At 48.0% G+C, this 19,007-nt stretch overlaps 1 protein-coding gene across 1 annotated transcript in view; it reads right to left on the minus strand.

The window, feature by feature from the left end:
• Positions 1-4,902: 4,902 nt before the first annotated feature.
• The window catches only part of LOC143767248 (uncharacterized), a 37,092-nt gene continuing 22,987 nt past the window's right edge, over positions 4,903-19,007 (minus strand). The window contains exon 7 of the mRNA XM_077255445.1: positions 4,903-6,541. Coding sequence (XP_077111560.1) covers positions 5,208-6,541 — 1,334 coding nt within the window. The 3' untranslated portion in view covers positions 4,903-5,207. The remainder of the gene's footprint in view (positions 6,542-19,007) is intronic.

Below are 19,007 nucleotides of genomic sequence, written 5' to 3' on the forward strand. Positions count from 1 at the left end.
GCTTTGGAGCAGACCTCTGAATCCCAGGCCATAGTATGAGTAAACAGCTCTGCAGACTCAACAATCTGTGTTACCCCAAGCCATAGTGTATGTAGTTTCTAAAGGTTAAAAGGGGGGAAAAGCGACCCCACCACCCACCTGGAATTGACGATGCCAACGTCATGTAAAACACAGCAAGGGGACTCCAAAAAGAGTCTCCATTTTTTCAAAAAATTGGGCCACAGACACCACTTAAATGGCATCAATTTCCCCAGAGTTTCTAAAATGGTTGGTGAGGTGATTTTCAAAAATCATCAAGCTTTTAGTCTCCCCAGGATGACACAGGGGTAGAAAGGTCCTTGCGGATCCAGGATTTGTTCATCTTGATGAACGCTAGTCTATCTACATTCTCACTGGACAGCCGCGTGCATTTATCTGTCAGCACACCACCAGCAGCGCTGAACACACGTTCAGAGAGAACGCTGGCTGCGGGGCACGAAAAAGATCTCCAAGGCGTGAGTGGCGAGCTCAGGCCATTTTTACAGATTGGAAGCCCAAAATGAGCAAGGGTCCAGTTCCCCAGTCATGGCATCGATGTTAACTTGGAGATACTCCTGTATCATCCTCTCTAGGTGTTGGCTATGCGTCAGACTTCTTGTCTCCTGTGGCCTTTTTAAACGATAGTCTAAAAAATTGTTGACACGATTGGAAAAAATTGCTGTTACCACCAGATACGATGTTACTGTTACAGTTTGAGTGATGACTCGACAGTCCCACGGTTGGCAAGTTAGAGATTCACTACGTGCACCACTGGTGTTTTGTGGAAAAGCAGATGTAAGATTCTGTAACAGTCTCTGCTGATACTCCTGCATGTGTGAATCCCTTTCTATGGCAGGAATTATTTCGCCAAATTTACTTTTGTACCGGGGATCTAAGAGTGTGGCAACCCAGTAGTCCGCATTACTTCGGATTCTGACAATCCGAGGGTCATGTTGCAGGTAGTGCAACAAGAAGGCACTCGTGTGTCTTGCGCATCCAGGAGCACCAAGTCCTTGTTGTCTTGGTGGCGGCGAGGTGAGAATCATGCTTCCTTTCTCTGCCCTCTCCCCCTAACCTCGCACAACAGAAATTTGATCACGATCTCCCTCATCTGATGAGTCTTCCATGCCCAGTGCCAGATCGTCCTCCACTTCTTCCTCGGCTCCTGCACCTTCCTCAACAGTTTGGCATGCACCCTCGGTAATCCCTCTCCCCCACCCTCCAATGCCAGCCACCTTGGTGCTGCCGACCATCTGGACCTTGTGGACCTTGGAGATATTATCCCTTCTGCATACAACTCCTCCTGTTCCTCCTCCTGTCCCACCACCTGACTCAGAATACTATTTAAGGTGTGCTCCAGCATGTAAATAACCGGAATAGATCTCGTTGGCCCAGGCTATACGTCATAACGTATTGCACCAGGGCTCGTCGGTGCTGCCAGAGTCGCTGCAACATGTGCAGAGTTGAATTCCACCGTGTGGCCACATCGCATTTCAGCCAGTGAACTGGCAGGCCCAACGACTTCTGTAGAGATGTAAGTCGTTGAGCTGTGGGATGCGAACGGCAGAAGTGAGCACACAGCAACGGTGCCCTCTGCAGAAGCCCATCTAGTCCGGGATAGTGGGATAAAAATTGCTGGACAACAAGGTTCAAAACGTGAGCCATAAAAGGCACGTGTGTGACATTGCCCCGGCGAAGGGCCGCACCCAGGTTTGCAGCATTGTCACACACAGCCTTCCCTAGTTGCAGGTTCAGTGGAGACAACCATTGATGGAACTCGGTCTCCAGAGCTGACCACAACTCCTCAGCTGTTAGACTCACATTTCCCAGACATTTCAAGGTAAACACCGCCTGATGCCGTTGAGCCCTGGTGACAGCATCGTAAGGAGGTGTGCAGGATTCCTTCTGCGCAGTTAGAACACGGGTGGCATTACCAGACAGGCTTTGGGTGCAGGTGGAGGACCAAGAGGAGGTTGAGGAGGCAGAATCAGTGAAGGAACTTATAGATACAGAGGATCGACGCGCAACTCGTGGGGATGGCAAGACTTGGACAGCAGCCCCTTCTCCTGCTGTCACCATAGTTACCCAGAGCCCAGTCACTGACATGTAACGCCCCTGTCCATGTCTACTTGTCCAAGTGTCTGTGGTGAAATGCACCCTGCCACACACAGAGTTTCTCAAGGAAGTGGTGATGTTGTGTGCGACATGCTGGTGTAGCACAGGCACAGCTTTCTTTGAGAAGTAGTGGCGACTGGGCATCTGGCACTGGGGCACTGCAACGGACATAAGGTCTCGAAAATCCTCTGTGTCCACCAGGCAGAAAGCCAGCATTTCTGTAGCCAACAGCTTGCAGATGGCGAAATTCAACCTCTTAGTTTTGTCATGGCTAGGCGGAAATGGTCTTTTACTTGTCCACATCTGAGGGACCGAGGGCTGGCTGCCGTGCTTAGACGAGGTTGAGTAGGGTGTCTCCGGCAAACTGCTGGTCTGTGAGGAAGGTGCAGGCGGAGATATTATGTTGCCATGATCAAAATGTGGTGGTCTCGATGTCGGAGAGCGCTCAACACCAGCAGGTGTTTCCACTTGCAAATATACTGACGACCTGCTAATTACACTGGCTGTTGCGGGTGAAGAGGTGGGAGGTCTGTGTCCAAAACCATGTGCGACTGCTGTCCCCACAGTCACAGAGGATGAAGAGGCCGCGGATGCACTTGATGGGGCAGACGGTGATTGGCCCGGCCCACTAGGCCGCATTGTAGCACAGTGAGCTTCCCACTGCAACTTATGCCTCATATCTATGTGACCATTCATGCATGAAGTACTCATACTATTCATTTTTTGGCCTCTACTGAGATTTTGGTGTCAAATCTTACAGACAACATGAGTTGGGTCATCCTTTGCGATCTCAAAAAATGCCCAGGCTATGCAAGGCTTAGAGCCCATGCGACCTGAAGAGCCACCATAACTTGTGCTCAGAGGCACAGTTGTAGTTGAGGATGCAGTTGTTGACGTGCTTCCAGTACCCAGTCTCTGTCCAGGAAGGCGCAACCTAACCTTGTTGTCACTAGCATCCTCCTCCACCTCCTCTGCTGACCTCATGGACTGGTGGACTGTGGGTTGACAGTAAGTGGGGTCTCCAACCTCGTCATCATCATCCTATGTGTTCTCACACCCGTCGTCCTCAGAGCCAACCTCTTCGTGCCCTGACTGGAAAGTCAAGTTTTCGTTCCAATTAGGTATCTCAGTCTCATCATCATCTTCCTCATTTTCTCCACCAACAGGAGTTACAGTTTGGGAACGAGGGTCTACATTATGCTCAGAATCTTCTTCATCTGGGCCTGGATCCGACTCACAAGATTCTGGGTATCAGTGCCGATCATTTCCTCGTCTGGATTCACAGAAGCTCTGGAGCAGACCTCTGATTCCCAGGCTATAGTATGAGTAAACAGCTCTGCAGACTCAACCATCTGTGTTACCCCATACTCAGTCGGGCGTCTGGAAACTTGGGAGCTGTGAGGAAGCAAGTGCGATTGGGGGTGACACCACTGAGGACTAGAGTATTTGTGATGTTGAAGTTGAGGTGGAGGAGAGCCCACTTGAAGGAGCACTTGATATCCGTTCAAGCACCTGCTCTTTTTGTGCCTCATCTGGAATTTGTAGCGATGGTTGTAAGAAAGGGATCATATCAGATTGTCCCCGAAAAGAAGTAGACATCTTACTTTGGCTGGAAGATGGTCTTTCTTCTGCAGATGTTACTGTTGCTTTACCACCTACCCCACGGACACAACCTTTTTTTCCCTTCCCAACACGCCTATTCCCCTTTCCACCAGTAGCAGGCCTTTTGCCACTCATTTTGGTGCTTAACTAATTGGCAACTCTGTAGTTGTTGGCACAAAAAACGATGGATGGAAACCGAGCAGAGTTGAGTGGCCAAACTGTGGTACTGGCCCAAAACGATTTACTGGGTTAGATGAAGTAAAAAATTATTAGATACACAGGCGGTGTAGCTAGCTTCACAGGTAGGCTACTTCGCTGACGTGCAGACACTGCTACTAGGCCCAAAACGATTTACTGGGTTAGATGCAGTAAAAAATTATTAGATACACAGGCAGTGTAGCTTGCTTCACAGGCGGGCTACTCCGCTGATGTGCAGACACTGCTACTAAGCCCAAAACGATTTACTGGGTTAGATGCAGTAAAAATTTAGATACACAGGCGGTGTAGCTAGCTTCACAAGAGGGCTACACCGCTGACGTGCAGACACTGCTACTAAGCCCAATAGGATTTACTGGGTTAGATGCAGTAAAAATTATTAGATACACAGGCAGTGTAGCTAGCTTCACAGGCGGGCTACTCAGATGACTACCAGACAATGCTACTAGCCCAAAAGGATTGGCTGAGCTAGATTGCACCAAATGCTGTGACAAACACTTGCACAGCACTGGCACAGACCTGCCTGGCAAAAAGTGCTATGAACTGCTGTAACCTACCATGAAAAGGGCTGATATTACTACTAGTCCCGACTCCCTAAACCTATCTCTCTCTATCTAACAGCAAATTCGCTCGCAATTCACACTCTTATACTGTATAGCGCCCACAGCAGCAGCGGTGCCGTCTAACACTAAGCTGCAGCAGTGAGGAAATGGTAGTGACGGGGAAAATGGCTGGTTCTTATAGGGCAAGGACATGTGACATACACAGCCATTGACACATGCCCATGCTTGTATGCATCACATGCACTTTGCTGTGTGTGTGTGCACTGCTGATAGGCTGAGAGACTGCACCACCCCACTGTAAATGCGGGAAAGAAAAAAAAAAAAAGGAGATCGGTATTATTTCAGCACAGATCTATCCCCTGCCCACTATACACTGAAACAGTCTATTAACATTGATAAACAGTTTTAATGTGAAAATCAAGTAAGGCTTTTGGTGAACGAACAGTTATCGAACAGAAACTCGAACAGCCGAATTTTAAGCAAATTGTTTGAGTTCGTCGAACGACTCGAACACCGCCCAAAACAGCTCGAATTTGAAATTGGCAAACAGTTCAACTCGAACACCGCTCATCTCTACTCCTAACACCTGATTTATTTATGGTCACTGACTGCATTAAACTTGATTGTTAAGGGAAATTTTCTGATAATTAACAAAATCAGATTTTTAAAGTGTTATTTCCCACATTCTGAACATTAAACTAACTGCTCCACTGTGTGAATTTTCTGATGCTTAATAAGATTTGGTTTTAATGTAAAATATTTCCCACATTCTGAGCACGAAAATGGCTTCTCCCCTGTGTGAGTTCTCAGATGAGCAATTAGATTTGATTTATGGCTAAAACACATTCCACATGTAGTACATGGAAATGGCTTCTCCCCTGTGTGAGATCTCTTATGCGAAACAAGAATTGATCTCTGGGTAAAACATTTCCCACATTCTGAACATGAAAAAGGCTTCTCCCCAGTGTGAATTCTCTGATGTGCAACAAGACTTGATCTCTTGTTAAAACATCTCCCACATTCTGAACATGAAAAAGGCTTTTCCCCTGTGTGAATTCTCTGATGTGCAGCAAGATTTGATTTATCTGCAAAACATTTCCCACATTCTGAACATGAAAAAGGCTTCTCCCCAGTGTGAATTCTCTGATGTGCAACAAGACTTGATCTCTTGTTAAAACATTTCCCACATTCTGAACATGAAAAAGGCTTTTCCCCTGCGTGAATTCTCTGATGTGCAGCAAGATTTGATTTATCTGCAAAACATTTTCCACATTCTGAACATGAAAATGGCTTGTCTCCTGTGTGAATTATCTGATGTTTAGTAAGATGAGATTTCTTAAAGAAACATTTTCCACATTCTGAACATGAACATGTCCACTCCCCTGTATGAATTTTCTGATGTTGAACAAGACTTGATTTATCTGTAAAACATTTCCCACATTCTGAACATGAAAATTGCTTCTCTCCTGTGTGATATTTCAGATGTGCAACAAGATTTGTTTTCCAATAAAAACATTTCCCACATTCGGAACATGAAAATTGGTTCTCTCCTGTATGAATTATTTGATGTCTAGTAAGCTCAGATTTTGTAGAACAACATTTCCCACATTTTGAACATGAAAACGGTTTCTCTCCTGTGTGAATTCTCTGATGAGCAACAAGACTTGACTTCTCTGTAAAACATTTCCCAAATTCTGAACATGAAAATGGATTCTCCCCTTTGTCAAGTCTCTGATGAGCAACCAATACGGAATTATAGTGAAAACTTTTCCCATATTCTGAACATGGATATGCCTTATTTTGTGTCTGAGCTCTTTGATGTGCACCATCGCTTCTGTTATTTTTATTTTGTTTCACAGTCTGTGACGATTCAGTAGCTAGAACCTGTTCAAAAGGATCAGATGACAGATCTTCCCCGAGAAAGGCTGAAGGTATATCTGGTGTAATGGTGTAATCTTCATAGTTATCAGGTGTGATGTAATGGTAATCTGCTTTAAATTTTTCCTCTGAGTTCCTGTTACAGTCATCTGCCAAAAAAATAATGACCAATAAATGAATTATTTTTCACTCACTGTAGTGACGCTCAAATCCCTGTCAAAACGTGAATCCAGTACAGAGCTTGTTGTGGCCTGCCTGACTTTACTGATAAGCATAATCATAACAGAATAAGTAATCTGTTATTAAGTGTGTATAATCTGTGGTTGATAAAATTCATAGATTCTCTCGTATTAAGCAGTGAAATAAAATTAATCTTAGAAAGTTTTCTTTAACTCCCACATCTGTCCGGGGACATGTCAGCTGTTTTGAACAGCTGACATGTGCCTGCAATAGCCGCAGGTGGAATCGCGATCCAACCGCGGCTATTAAATAGTTAAATGCTGCTGACAGCGGCATTTAAATAGCGCTTCCAGCAATCGCGCCGGAAATGTGAACACCGGTGACCCGCGTCATGTGATCGCAGGTCACCGGTGTGTTGCATGGCAACTTGAGATCTCCTGGAGACCTCTATGGTTGTCAGTGCCGGATTGCTGTGAGTGCCACCCAGTGGTCGGCGCTCATAGCAAGTCAGCAATTCTACTACATAAAGGCTGATCATCACCTCTATGTAGCAGAGGCAATAGAGTTGGCCAGCTTCTAGTCTCCTATGGAGGCTATTGAAACATGGCAAAAGTAAAAAAAATGTGTTTAAAAATATATATAAAAAAAAGAAAAAGTTCAAATCCCCTCCATTTTGCCCCATTCAAAATAAAACAATAAAAATAAAATCAGACACACACATATTTGGTATCGCCAATTTCAGAATTGCCGATCTATCAATAAAAAAAAAGGATTAACCTGATTGCTAAATGGTGTAGCGAGAAAAAAGTCAAAATGCTTACTTTTTTTGGTCGCCGCGACATTGCATTAAAATGCAATAACGGCGATCAAAAGACCATATCTACCCCAAAATGGTATCATTAAAAACGTCAGCTTGGCGCACAAAAAATAAGCGCTCAACCAACCCGAGGTCATGAAAAATGAAGACGCTACGGGTATCGGAAAATTGCGCAATTGTTTTTTTTTTTTTGCAAAGTCTAGAAATTGTTTTCATTACTTAGATAAAAAAGAACCTAGACATGTTTGGTGTCTATGACCTCTTAATGACCTGGAGAATTATAATGGCAGGTCAGTTTTAGCATTTAGTGAACCTAGGAAAAAAGCCAAACAAAAAACAAGTGTGAGATTGCAAATTGTTTGCAATTTCACCGCACTTGGAATTATTTTCCTGTTTTCTGGTACATGGCATGGTAAAACCAATGGTGTCGTTCAAAAGTACAACTCGTCCTGCAAAAAGTAAGCCCTCACATGGCCATATTGATGGAAAAATAAAAAGGTTATGGCTTTGGGAAGGAGGGGAGCGAAAAAGGAAAACGCAAAACCGAAAAAAGCTCCAGAGCTTAAGGGTTTAAAGAGAACCTGTCTGCTGTGTAGATAGAGACCTGCCAATCCAGGTCTGTGGGTGGGGAGAAACTGCCGAGTACCTGCCTGTATGACTAGTCTACAGAGTGGCTATGTCTGTGGTGGCTATCAAAGTATATTTTTCTCTGAAATGCTACAGTGTTTCAGAGTCAAATATACCTGGCCGAGTTCATACAGCCAGTGCCAGATACATGCTGTCTGTGAATTGGGTAGCATGTATCTGGCACTGAACACGCCGCCGCCGAGATCAGCCGAATGATTCACTGACCGCCGCCATCTTTGTACAGGAGGAGTGCATGCGCAGTTTTAATGTGACCGCCGCTATCAGTCTGCACAAAGATGGCGGCGGTCTGAATCGTTCGGCTGATCCCGGCGGCAGATGCGCGACGTGTCTACAGGCAGAGGAAGCCGGTCACATTAAAGGGGTTTTCCCACGAACGAAAGTTCATTTTAAAAATTTTGTCTGACCGTGTACGGAGCATACCACATCTCCTGGGCAGGGGAGGATGCAAAAGACAATACTGACATTACAGCAGGGGATTACAGAGGATTTCTTTTGTCAGGTAAAATATTTCACTGACTGTTTTTAAACAATATTTTACCTCACAAAATGTATCCTCTGCGATCTCCTGCTGTAATGTCATTATTGTCTTTTGCTTCTTCCCCTGCCCAGGAGCTGTGGTATGTCCTGTACACGGTCAGACACAGACAATTTTTAAAATGAACTTTCGTTCATGGGAAAACCCCTTTAAAAGCAAATATCAACGCCAACATGGCTCCTCCTAAAAGGTACGCCAATGACAATGAAAGGAAAGCAGCAAAGGCACAACGTCGAAGTCAACAAGCCTGCCCCCATCGTGACATTACCACTCTCCCGATGCTATAGCATCGGGCCTCCATCTAATATTGTATAAATGTCAATTTTCAACCCTGGCTTCTTCTAAAGAATGTAGCTGATTAACATATTCAGTTTGGAGTTACTCAATCCATTACAGATATCACAGTACATATCAGGCTACAGAATGAGTTAACAGGCGTATCAATAAGTGATCATGTCGGATGGCTCAAATCTGGAGCCACGATCTCTTGTCACCTAAACAATCTTTAGAGGTTGGTACTCTCGACATTGCTGTTGTATTCAAACATTTAAATGCTATTTGGCAAGAAATATAGAGAAATAGACGAGTCTGCTAATACACAAATTGAAGCAGCTGAAAGAAGGCTATGGTTGTTAATAAGATGAAGGTTACATTGCCTAATCTCAGCCTTAATGTATGTCTTCCACAGAGTGTTTGACAAACTAGGTTGTGTCCATTCACTCAGATGCTGATTCCATATTCTGGCTTCCAGAAGGGACAAATTATGTGGGATGTTATGCCATCAAGTTTCGACACCTTTATGCTGAACTGGCCTGTAACAATGATGCTTTCTTGGCTATCTTCTATGCCAGCCTACCTAACTGGATCAAAGATGAACTTGTTACAGTAGCGATTTGTCATCTTCCCTTGAGGGTCTAATTTCTGTCGCCACCCAAATGGAGAAAGGTCAAGAGAGAAAACTCAAGATTCCTGTGTATCCTATATATTCTATAGCTTCTTCTAAATTCTCACAAACTGTTCCAAACTCAAGGCCAAACAGGTGAATGTCATACCCTGGGCAAAGGTGGAGGTTTAGCCTTAGGATTACCTCTATCCACAACTAAAGACAAACTAGTTGCCAGGGGCGGACATACCACCGGTACAGCCGATGCAGCTGCACCCCAGAGGTGTAGGGGGTCCCTTGCAGGGCATCTAATAATAAGGGAAATATGGCCAGTTTCACCAGCGTCAGGGGGGTCCATGGCCAAATTGCCATCATGTGCAGAGGACAGGGAGCAATCCTATAGAAGAAAATGGCAGCGGAGCGGAGCTACAGGGATCCATCCTCTGCTTCCTGATGACGCTTTCTGTCTAACACAAGTGCACGACTATATGATGTCAGCATTGAGTGCTCGCCTGTGTCAGAGAGAAAGCTGCTGGGTAATGATGATGATGCGGGAAACAGACAGAGGTGAGTGCTGGTGAACAATGATTGGGTTGATGGAGAGGGCAATGATGGAGGTGGGGGGAGAACAATGATTGGGGTGATGGAGAAGGCAATAATGGAGGTGTAGGAGAAGGCAATGATGGGGGTGGTGGAAAGCGCAGTGATAGAGGTGGTGGAGAGGGCAATGATGGAGGTGGTGGAAAGGGCAATGATGGAATGCAGGGGGGAAGACAATGAGGGATATGGCGGATTAGGATGGGACGAAGGGGGACTTATAATTGACTTACGAACAGGGGAAGAGGACGCTAGATATGGATGTAAAATGAATTGGGTGGTGGAGGAGGGTGCCAAGTCCCCGATAGCATCACGATGAATTGTGCGATGGAGGGGGATGCTATCGGGGACTTAAGATTTATTGGGGAGTGGGAGAAAAGGCGGTAAGGTGCATAGGACATAGGATTTATAATGAATTGAAAGGTGGGAGAAGAAGCTATCAGGGACTTGTAATTAATTGGGAGGTGGCAGAGTATGTCAGTGCCTGATGTTTTCTTCCACCCCCAAATTCATTATGATGCTATCAAGTACGTATAATGAATGAGGGGGCACAGGACTGGGACTAAGGCTATGTGCACACATTCAGGATTTGCAGGAAAAAATTCTGCTGCATGTTCTAATATGTTGGCAGGAACAGTGCTGCGTAAAATACATTTATTTTTACCATGCCTTTGTTACTCATTTTCCCCATTAGTATGGGTGAAATACGCTGCAAAAATTGACATTATTCAGATTTTAATGTGCAAGGAAAAAATAAGCAGCGTGTGCATGAGACTTCAGGGATCTCATTCACTTTGCTTGTACTGTAAAACCCCACATATATTCCGTGTGCACATAGCCTTATAGGTAATTGGGGAGAGTCACAGACTGAATAATTTACATTCATTGGGTGGTGGAGATTATAGTTAATGGGGAACACAGTGCTGCTTATGACTTTATATTTTTAATGGTGGGGTACATATCTGTGCAGCGCCCCAGAGTCCTGGTCGTTGCAGTAACGTCGCTCTGCCGCTAAGGGGAGTGATGTTACGTCTGATTGCACTAAAGGAGTTCACCTGATCAGGTAACACTCACATTACACTTCACACTCCAGCCACCAGGGGGAGTGGTTCTATCTAGTAGGCCACTCCTCACACTCTGGTAAAACTGGGGGTTGGACAGGAAGACAGAGAGAAGTAATTGGGAAGAGCTAGAGAGAGGACCTGTCAGGGATGGGATCCTGACAGAATCCTAAGAAAGGAAAAGAAGCGAAGTTTATTGTGCCGAGTGAGAAAAGCAGGAATACAGCAAAGAGGCAATAGGACCAGAAGGAGTTGTGCTGTAAGACCGAGGCAACATCCTTCTGAGGCGCAAACAGTCGGTGGCCGGAACGCCGAGAAAGTAAGAGACTTTAAGCAATACTTCAAACCACGGCAGGACAGCCAATTATAGGTTGGCTGCCTCACACATATCACCTAAGCAGACAACGGATGCAGCTGCGGGAGAGGGGCGACTCTAGAGTCCCAGAATAACTCCAGGCCTACCCCGTCATACGGGTGCGTCCTGCCATATCATCTGGGGGACGGAGAGGACGAGCATCAGAGACAGACAGAAGCAGTTGTGAGGACTATCCCGGGGTGCTCAGCAGGGAAGGACTACAACACACAGGCGCTAGAAGGTAGACGCTGATTCCCACCTGTGAAGGGGACTCCTGATGTGCCATCGGACCGGCTGGACTTGCGCAGCCCTGTTAACCGTATTCCGGATTGAGGACTCAGAAGCCTTCAGTAAAGAGGTAAAGAGACTGCAACCTGGTGTCCTCGTTATTGACCGTGACCGGCACTACACCGCACCATAACATCAGCCCCATACCACCACCTTTCATTGTGCGCCCCTCAGCAGGGTCACGGGCCGGGTCTAGCCACCGTGACAACCCCAGAGCAGAGACTCAGAGGCCCGGTACCGGGTACCCCTCGGCCCTGCGACAGTGGGGGCACTACAACTTGGCGTCACGAACAGGATCTACTTAAGCCTGAAGAATCAGGTCATGTGTGCCTTGGAACTGTGCTTTATTGTGCTTGGACTGTGACTTATTGCAAAGACTGTGCATTGTTATTGCGCCAAGAGTTCCCGCCACAATTCGCCATCGCCGCGCACGGAGGGAGGAGCCTCACCTTCGTGGGTGGAACCGGTCAAAAAGAAGCGCGGTAAGGTGCCAATCCCGGAAGAGGAACTCCGACCTCCAGCAGGTAGTGGGAGGAAGGGACAGCCATGTCCGAGTCGGGAGGAGAGGAGGTGGCGGCCGCAATCGTGGACGCAGGGGCAGCTCCGGTCCCCGCAGCGGGTGAAGCCGCGGCCCTAATACCACCACTGGCAGCCCCGGAGCCCGCTGCCCCCATCAGCCAGTTGGACACTGCCGCTACCACAAAGGCCATAATGCCCTTCTCTATGCCATACCTGCCCGGAGCGGCCTGGCTCTCACGATACTCCGGGGAGTCGCATACCTTCGCTGACTTTAAAGAAGGGATCTGCAGCCTGCTCGAGTTCTATCCCCTGACAGAGCCTCAGAAGGTTCATATGATATCCGGCCAACTCTTTGGAGCGGCTCTGAGAGAAATGAAGGAGGCTGGGGTGGTGAGAGACAGTTGTAGCCCCTGGGCAGCTCCATTAGTCCTGGTTAAAAAGAAGGATGGTACAATGAGGATGTGTGTTGATTATAGACAGTTGAATCGCATTACACATAAAGACGCATACCCACTGCCCAGGATAGAGGAGTCTCTGGCTGCCTTAAAATCTGTTAACTACTTCTCTACCTTAGATCTCACCAGTGGGTACTGGCAGGTTCCCGTGGCGGAGGCGGACAAAGAGAAGACGGCCTTCACGACACCGATGGGTCTCTGCGAATTCAACTACATGCCCTTTGGATTGTGCAACGCCCCGGGGACGTTCCAGAGGATGATGGAGTGCTGTCTGGGGCACAAGAACTTTGAAACCGTGCTGCTGTATTTGGATGATGTCATTGTCTTCTCTAAGACCTACGAAGACCATTTGAAACACCTGGCTGAGGTGTTTGAAGCCCTCTCCAACTTTGGCTTAAAGGTGAAACCGTCTAAATGTCATCTGCTGAAACCTAAAGTGCAGTACCTGGGCCATGTGGTGAGCGCTGAAGGAGTGGCCCCAGACCCCGACAAGGTCACGGTGATCCAGGATTGGCCAAAGCCCAGTAACCTCCACGAAGTCCGGCAATTCCTCGGGCTGGTAGGCTATTACCGGAGGTTCATTAAGGACTTCACCAAGAAGGCCGCGCCCTTGCAAGACCTGTTGGTGGGGCAATCAAAGAAGACCAAGGGGAAGAACACCCCATTTGATTGGAACGAGGGGCTGGAAGGGTCCTTCACTTGCTTGAAGTCGGCACTGACGGGAGAAGAGGTACTGGCCTACCCCGAATACGACCAACCGTTTGTGCTGTACACGGATGCCAGCAATGTAGGATTGGGAGCCGTGCTGTCCCAGGTCCAGAAGGGCAAGGAGAGGGTAATCGCTTACGCCAGCAGGAAACTTCGTCCCACGGAAAGGAACCCTGACAACTACAGTTCCTTTAAGCTGGAATTCCTTGCCATTGTCTGGGCCGTGACAGAGAGGTTCAAACACTACCTGGCCTCAGCGAAGTTCACTGTCTTCACGGATAACAATCCGTTAACACATCTGGACACCGCCAAGCTCGGGGCCTTGGAACAGCGGTGGATGGCCCGGCTGTCCAACTACAACTTCACCATCAAGTACCGGGCAGGACACAAGAATGCAAACGCTGATGCCTTGTCTCGAATGCCCAATTTGCCAGAAGCAGAGGAAGACCCGGAGGCACTTGAAGAGGTGGAGCTACCTGCATTCCATCGCCCAAAAGCCACTCAGAACTCCCATGGAACAGGCACGAAAACCAACCGGGTGCCACGCTGAACCCCCTGCCCCACCACGGGTGGGCGGAAACCCAGGATAGTGACCCCGCGGTCCGTCGGGTGAAAGAGCTCTTGACGCAGGCAGGGTTGCATCCCGGTCCAGATGATCCACAGGAGACCCAACAGCTGTGGCGGGGGAGAAGCAAACTGTTTATCCATGAGGGCAAGCTGTGCCGGAGGAGCATCGACCCACGTACTCATGAATTGGTGTGGCAGATAGTGGTACCGAGGCGGGATGCTCCCATGGTTCTGGGAGCCTACCACGATGGAGCCGGACACTTCGGATGGAGGAAGCTAGAGAGGCTGCTCCGAGGGAGGTTCTATTGGATTGGCATGAAGAGAGCCATTGAGAAGTGGTGTCGGGAGTGCGCTCCATGTAACCTACGCCGGAAGGACCGTGACAGCCAACGGGCTCCACTGCGGCCTATCATCACCAAACGGCCGCTCGAACTGGTCGCGCTGGATCATGTGAAGCTGACACCTAGCCGGTCAGGCTATATCTACGCTCTTACCATCGTAGATCACTACTCCAGATTTTTGGTGGTTGTACCTGTCAAGGATCTAATGGCCAGGACTGCCGCCAAGGCCTTCCAGCAGTACTTTTGTAGGCCCCATGGCTACCCGGAGAAGGTACTGACCGATCAGGGACCAGCCTTCGAAGCAGAAGTGTTACAAGAGTTCTGCCAACTGTACGGGTGTAAGAAGATCAGAACCACACTGTACCATCCTCAAACCAATGGGATGTGCAAAAAGATGAACCAAGTGGTGATTGACTTATTGAAGACCTTGCCCATAGAGTAACGGAACCTGTGGCCAACAAAGTTGCCTGACTTGGTGGATATATACAATCACATCCCAGTAAATTCTACCAACTGCACTCCAGCGTACCTAATGCGAGGAAGGTCTAGCCGGTTACCCGTTGATCTGGACATGGGTGTCCTAGTCCCCGAAGATACCTCACCGGATGAAGATTGGGATGTAGAAAGGCAGCAAAGGTACCGCAAGGTACAGGAGTGCGTAGAGAGAAGTCTCGCCCAGGCTAGGCAAAAACAAGAAAGGGACTACAACCAGCACGCTCCTGCGATTCCCCTGTCACCTGGTGAGCAAGTACTCAAACGAAAGAGGAGACTACACAAGCTCGATGATCAATGGGAAGCGGAACCGTATACCATCCTGCCATCCGATTTCGACAACACGAAGGTCTGTCTCATCAGCAAGGACGGAGGGGAGACCTCAACGGCGATATCCAGGGATCTCCTTAAGGTCTGCCCTGATAAGTTGAGAGAGAGGGAAACGTCTCCAGGAATCTCCCCACCTGAAGAAAAGGAGAAGATGATCCACACTGTCCTTGGTGACTTTCCCCAGTCCTGGACTCAGATAAATCAGGCCATCGTGGTACCTGTTCTAACGTTCCAACAGCCGGACCCACCAGAAACAATGGTGGTACCAGATCATCCGGCCCGCAGCCTCAGCCAGCTCAGCAGATCCGATCTGAAGATGCCATGCCAACCGTTGAACCGGCAAGTCCTCCCTCTGCTATCGGCGAATCTGTCGTACCCACTGTTGGTAGCAGCAGTCCTGAGAGCTCTAGCCTGCCAGTGCTACCCAGACTCACTAGAAGTATAGCCAGAAGACAGTGCACTACACCAGCGGTAGCAAGCATAGCGGGCCCTGTTAGGTCAATAGCGACCACTGCGCTGCGAAGGTCCACACGCAGCACTCAGAATCAAACTCCACTCCGCTACAAAACTTGGAGGTATTAATGAGGGCTGCTATTTAGTTGAAAATGTTTGTGTGCATATCTTCTGTTACAGGTTTTAAAAATGGACAACGGGGTAATGGACAGTGAATTGCTCCAAAAACTTCTAAAAGGGGACCCCTTTGTTTACCCGGGGTCCCCGCCGTTTCAACCACTGAACTGAGAGTCATAAACTGTGCATGACCTAACTTTCGCAACGTTCAAGAATCCTCACCTCCCATAGAGGGAAGCAATGTTATGTTTAATTGTGTATAATCTTTTAAAATGTTGTGTGTTTTCCTGTTAGCATGTATTGTTGTTCTTATTTTCCCAGTCCGGGAGTACTGGATTTAACCGGGGGGAGTGCAGCGCCCCAGAGTCCTGGTCGTTGCAGTAACGTCGCTCTGCCGCTAAGGGGAGTGATGTTACGTCTGATTGCACTAAAGGAGTTCACCTGATCAGGTAACACTCACATTACACTTCACACTCCGGCCACCAGGGGGAGTGGTTCTATCTAGTAGGCCACTCCTCACACTCTGGTAAAACTGGGGGTTGGACAGGAAGACAGAGAGAAGTAATTGGGAAGAGCTAGAGAGGGGACCTGTCAGGGATGGGATCCTGACAGAATCCTAAGAAAGGAAAAGAAGCGAAGTTTATTGTGCCGAGTGAGAAAAGCAGGAATACAGCAAAGAGGCAATAGGACCAGAAGGAGTTGTGCTGTAAGACCGAGGCAACATCCTTCTGAGGCGCAAACAGTCGGTGGCCGGAACACCGAGAAAGTAAGAGACTTTAAGCAATACTTCAAACCACAGCAGGACAGCCAATTATAGGTTGGCTGCCTTACACATATCACCTAAGCAGACAACGGAGGCAGCTGCGGGAGAGGGGCGACTCTAGAGTCCCAGAATAACTCCAGGCCTACCCTGTCATACGGGTGCGTCCTGCCATATCATCTGGGGGACGGAGAGGACGAGCATCAGAGACAGACAGAAGCAGTTGTGAGGACTATCCCGGGGTGCTCAGCAGGGAAGGACTACAACACACAGGCGCTAGAAGGTAGACGCTGATTCCCACCTGTGAAGGGGACTCCTGATGTGCCATCGGACCGGCTGGACCTGCGCAGCCCTGTTAACCGTATTCCGGATTGAGGACTCAGAAGCCTTCAGTAAAGAGGTAAAGAGACTGCAACCTGGTGTCCTCGTTATTGACCGCGACCGGCACTACAACGCACCATAACATCAGCCCCATACCACCACCTTTTATTGTGCGCCCCTCAGCAGGGTCACAGGCCGGGTCTAGCCACCGTGACAATTCCAGAGCAGAGACTCAGAGGCCCGGTACCGGGTACCCCTCGGCCCTGCGACAGTGGGGGCGCTACAACTGTATTCGGGGAGGAGACATGTATGTGACCTTGTTATTTTCAGGGCTGCGCTGATCATTGTGACAAGACGAGTCGTGACTGGATTGCGAAATGTCGAAATGAAGGTCTGACCAGATGGAGAATAAAGAGCAGAAAACGTCTCTAATTAGATGAGACGTCAGCGGTAAGTGCCTGGATGTAGAGATTATTCTGTATCTGCACTGTGTGACGTGGAGTGATCATGTTATCTGTAAAATCCCTTATTCTACATTCTCACATTTGTGTGATATGCTTGTGGGCTTCCAGATTTTTTTATCAGACGGTACACAAACTCGTAGAGTTTTATAGGTCCATTCACACATCTGTGAAAATCTCGGATCTGAGAATGAGATCCGTGAGGGTCAGAGAATGTCCTCTTCTGATCCGATTTTGGGGCTCAGAATAAGACATATTCAACGCATCTGTAAAAGCGGGCAGCACACCGAAAATGCACATGGATACAGGAATGTAGCCTTATTATGCATAGTACAGTCCCTTAGTATATAGTGTACTATCTTATATATAGCCGTGTTCCTTAGCATATAGTATATAGTGTACTATCTTATATATAGCCGTGTTCCTTAGCATATAGTGTACTCACTTATGTATAGTACAGTCCCTTAGTATATAGTGTACTCACTTATGTGTAGCGCAGTCCCTTAGTATATAGTGTATTCACTTATGTATAGTCCCGTCCTTAGTTACATAGTTTCCTCTTTTGCTATGCATAACACCGTCCCTTATTACGTACCATCCTCTCTAGTAATGTATGGTGCTGTCCCTTATTATATAGCTTCTTCTGCTGTTATGTACAATGCTTTCTCTTACATAGCGTATTCTTGTTATTTTTGTTAGTCACAGCACTTTTACTACATAATCCCCTCTATTGTTAGATATAAAATGATTGCTGATTTAGGAGCGGGTGACCAGACTACCAGTCCATCTGCTCCTCCATTAGAAAATAAGCTTTCCCATGCTCCATCAGTGTTACACCCGGTCCGTTTCCTGTACCTTCAAGGGGTCTCCATCGGGATTTCCGCTCTGTGTCGGCTTCACGCTGTCTGAATTCAGCCTCTGCCGCTCCTTCCTCTCCTGCTTCCTGGCGTGCGGCCAGCAGGTTTCCAGGCAGGGCTCTTAGGTCACACGCGCGCTCGCTCCCGGTCTCTTAAAGAAACAGTGTGCATTTTCCAAAAGTTGCCTCTAACCAATAGCGTGTGGCTGGTTGCTATTTCTAGCTCCTCCACCATAGGGAGGGTGCCGGAGCAACAAGTATCCACTGATGCTAACTTCCGGTTCCTGTTAGCATGTGCAGCGCCCCAGAGTCCTGGTCGTTGCAGTACTGTGGCTCCGCCACTATGGGGAGCTACGGTGCGTTCGATGGCACTGAAGGAGTTCCTCTAATCAGGTATCACAGACACCAATATGTTTCACAGCAGGGCCTCCGGGGGGAGCTAAGGGTGCTATTCATTAGGCCACTCCCCACCATAGTGGGTAAACTGGGGGTCAGGCAGGAAGTTAGAAGAGAACGCTGACTGGATTGAACGAAGCAACACCTAGTGAGAGAGGGTGTTGTGGAGGAAGAGACAGTAGGGTCTCTGCCAGGGGTGGGATCCTGGCAGAGGCTTGGCATTGGAAAGAACGTAACGGGACCGTGCCTGCTCAGCATAGCGGCGGTGCCCAAGGAAGGACTAGAAGCGAGATAGATTGTGCTGAGTGAGAAACGAGATCAAGCAGAAGGAGAATACCAGCAGGGGTTTTGTTGAAAGAGGCAGCACCTTGCTGAGGCGCATTACCGGTGGCCGGAACGCCGAGGGAGTGGAATAAGATACAGCTTTAAGCCATACTCCAAACAGCGGCAGGACAGTCAGTCTCAGGCGGGCTGT

Source organism: Ranitomeya variabilis, chromosome 4 (assembly GCF_051348905.1).
Source record: "Ranitomeya variabilis isolate aRanVar5 chromosome 4, aRanVar5.hap1, whole genome shotgun sequence".
Classification (NCBI taxonomy): Eukaryota; Metazoa; Chordata; class Amphibia; order Anura; family Dendrobatidae; genus Ranitomeya; species Ranitomeya variabilis.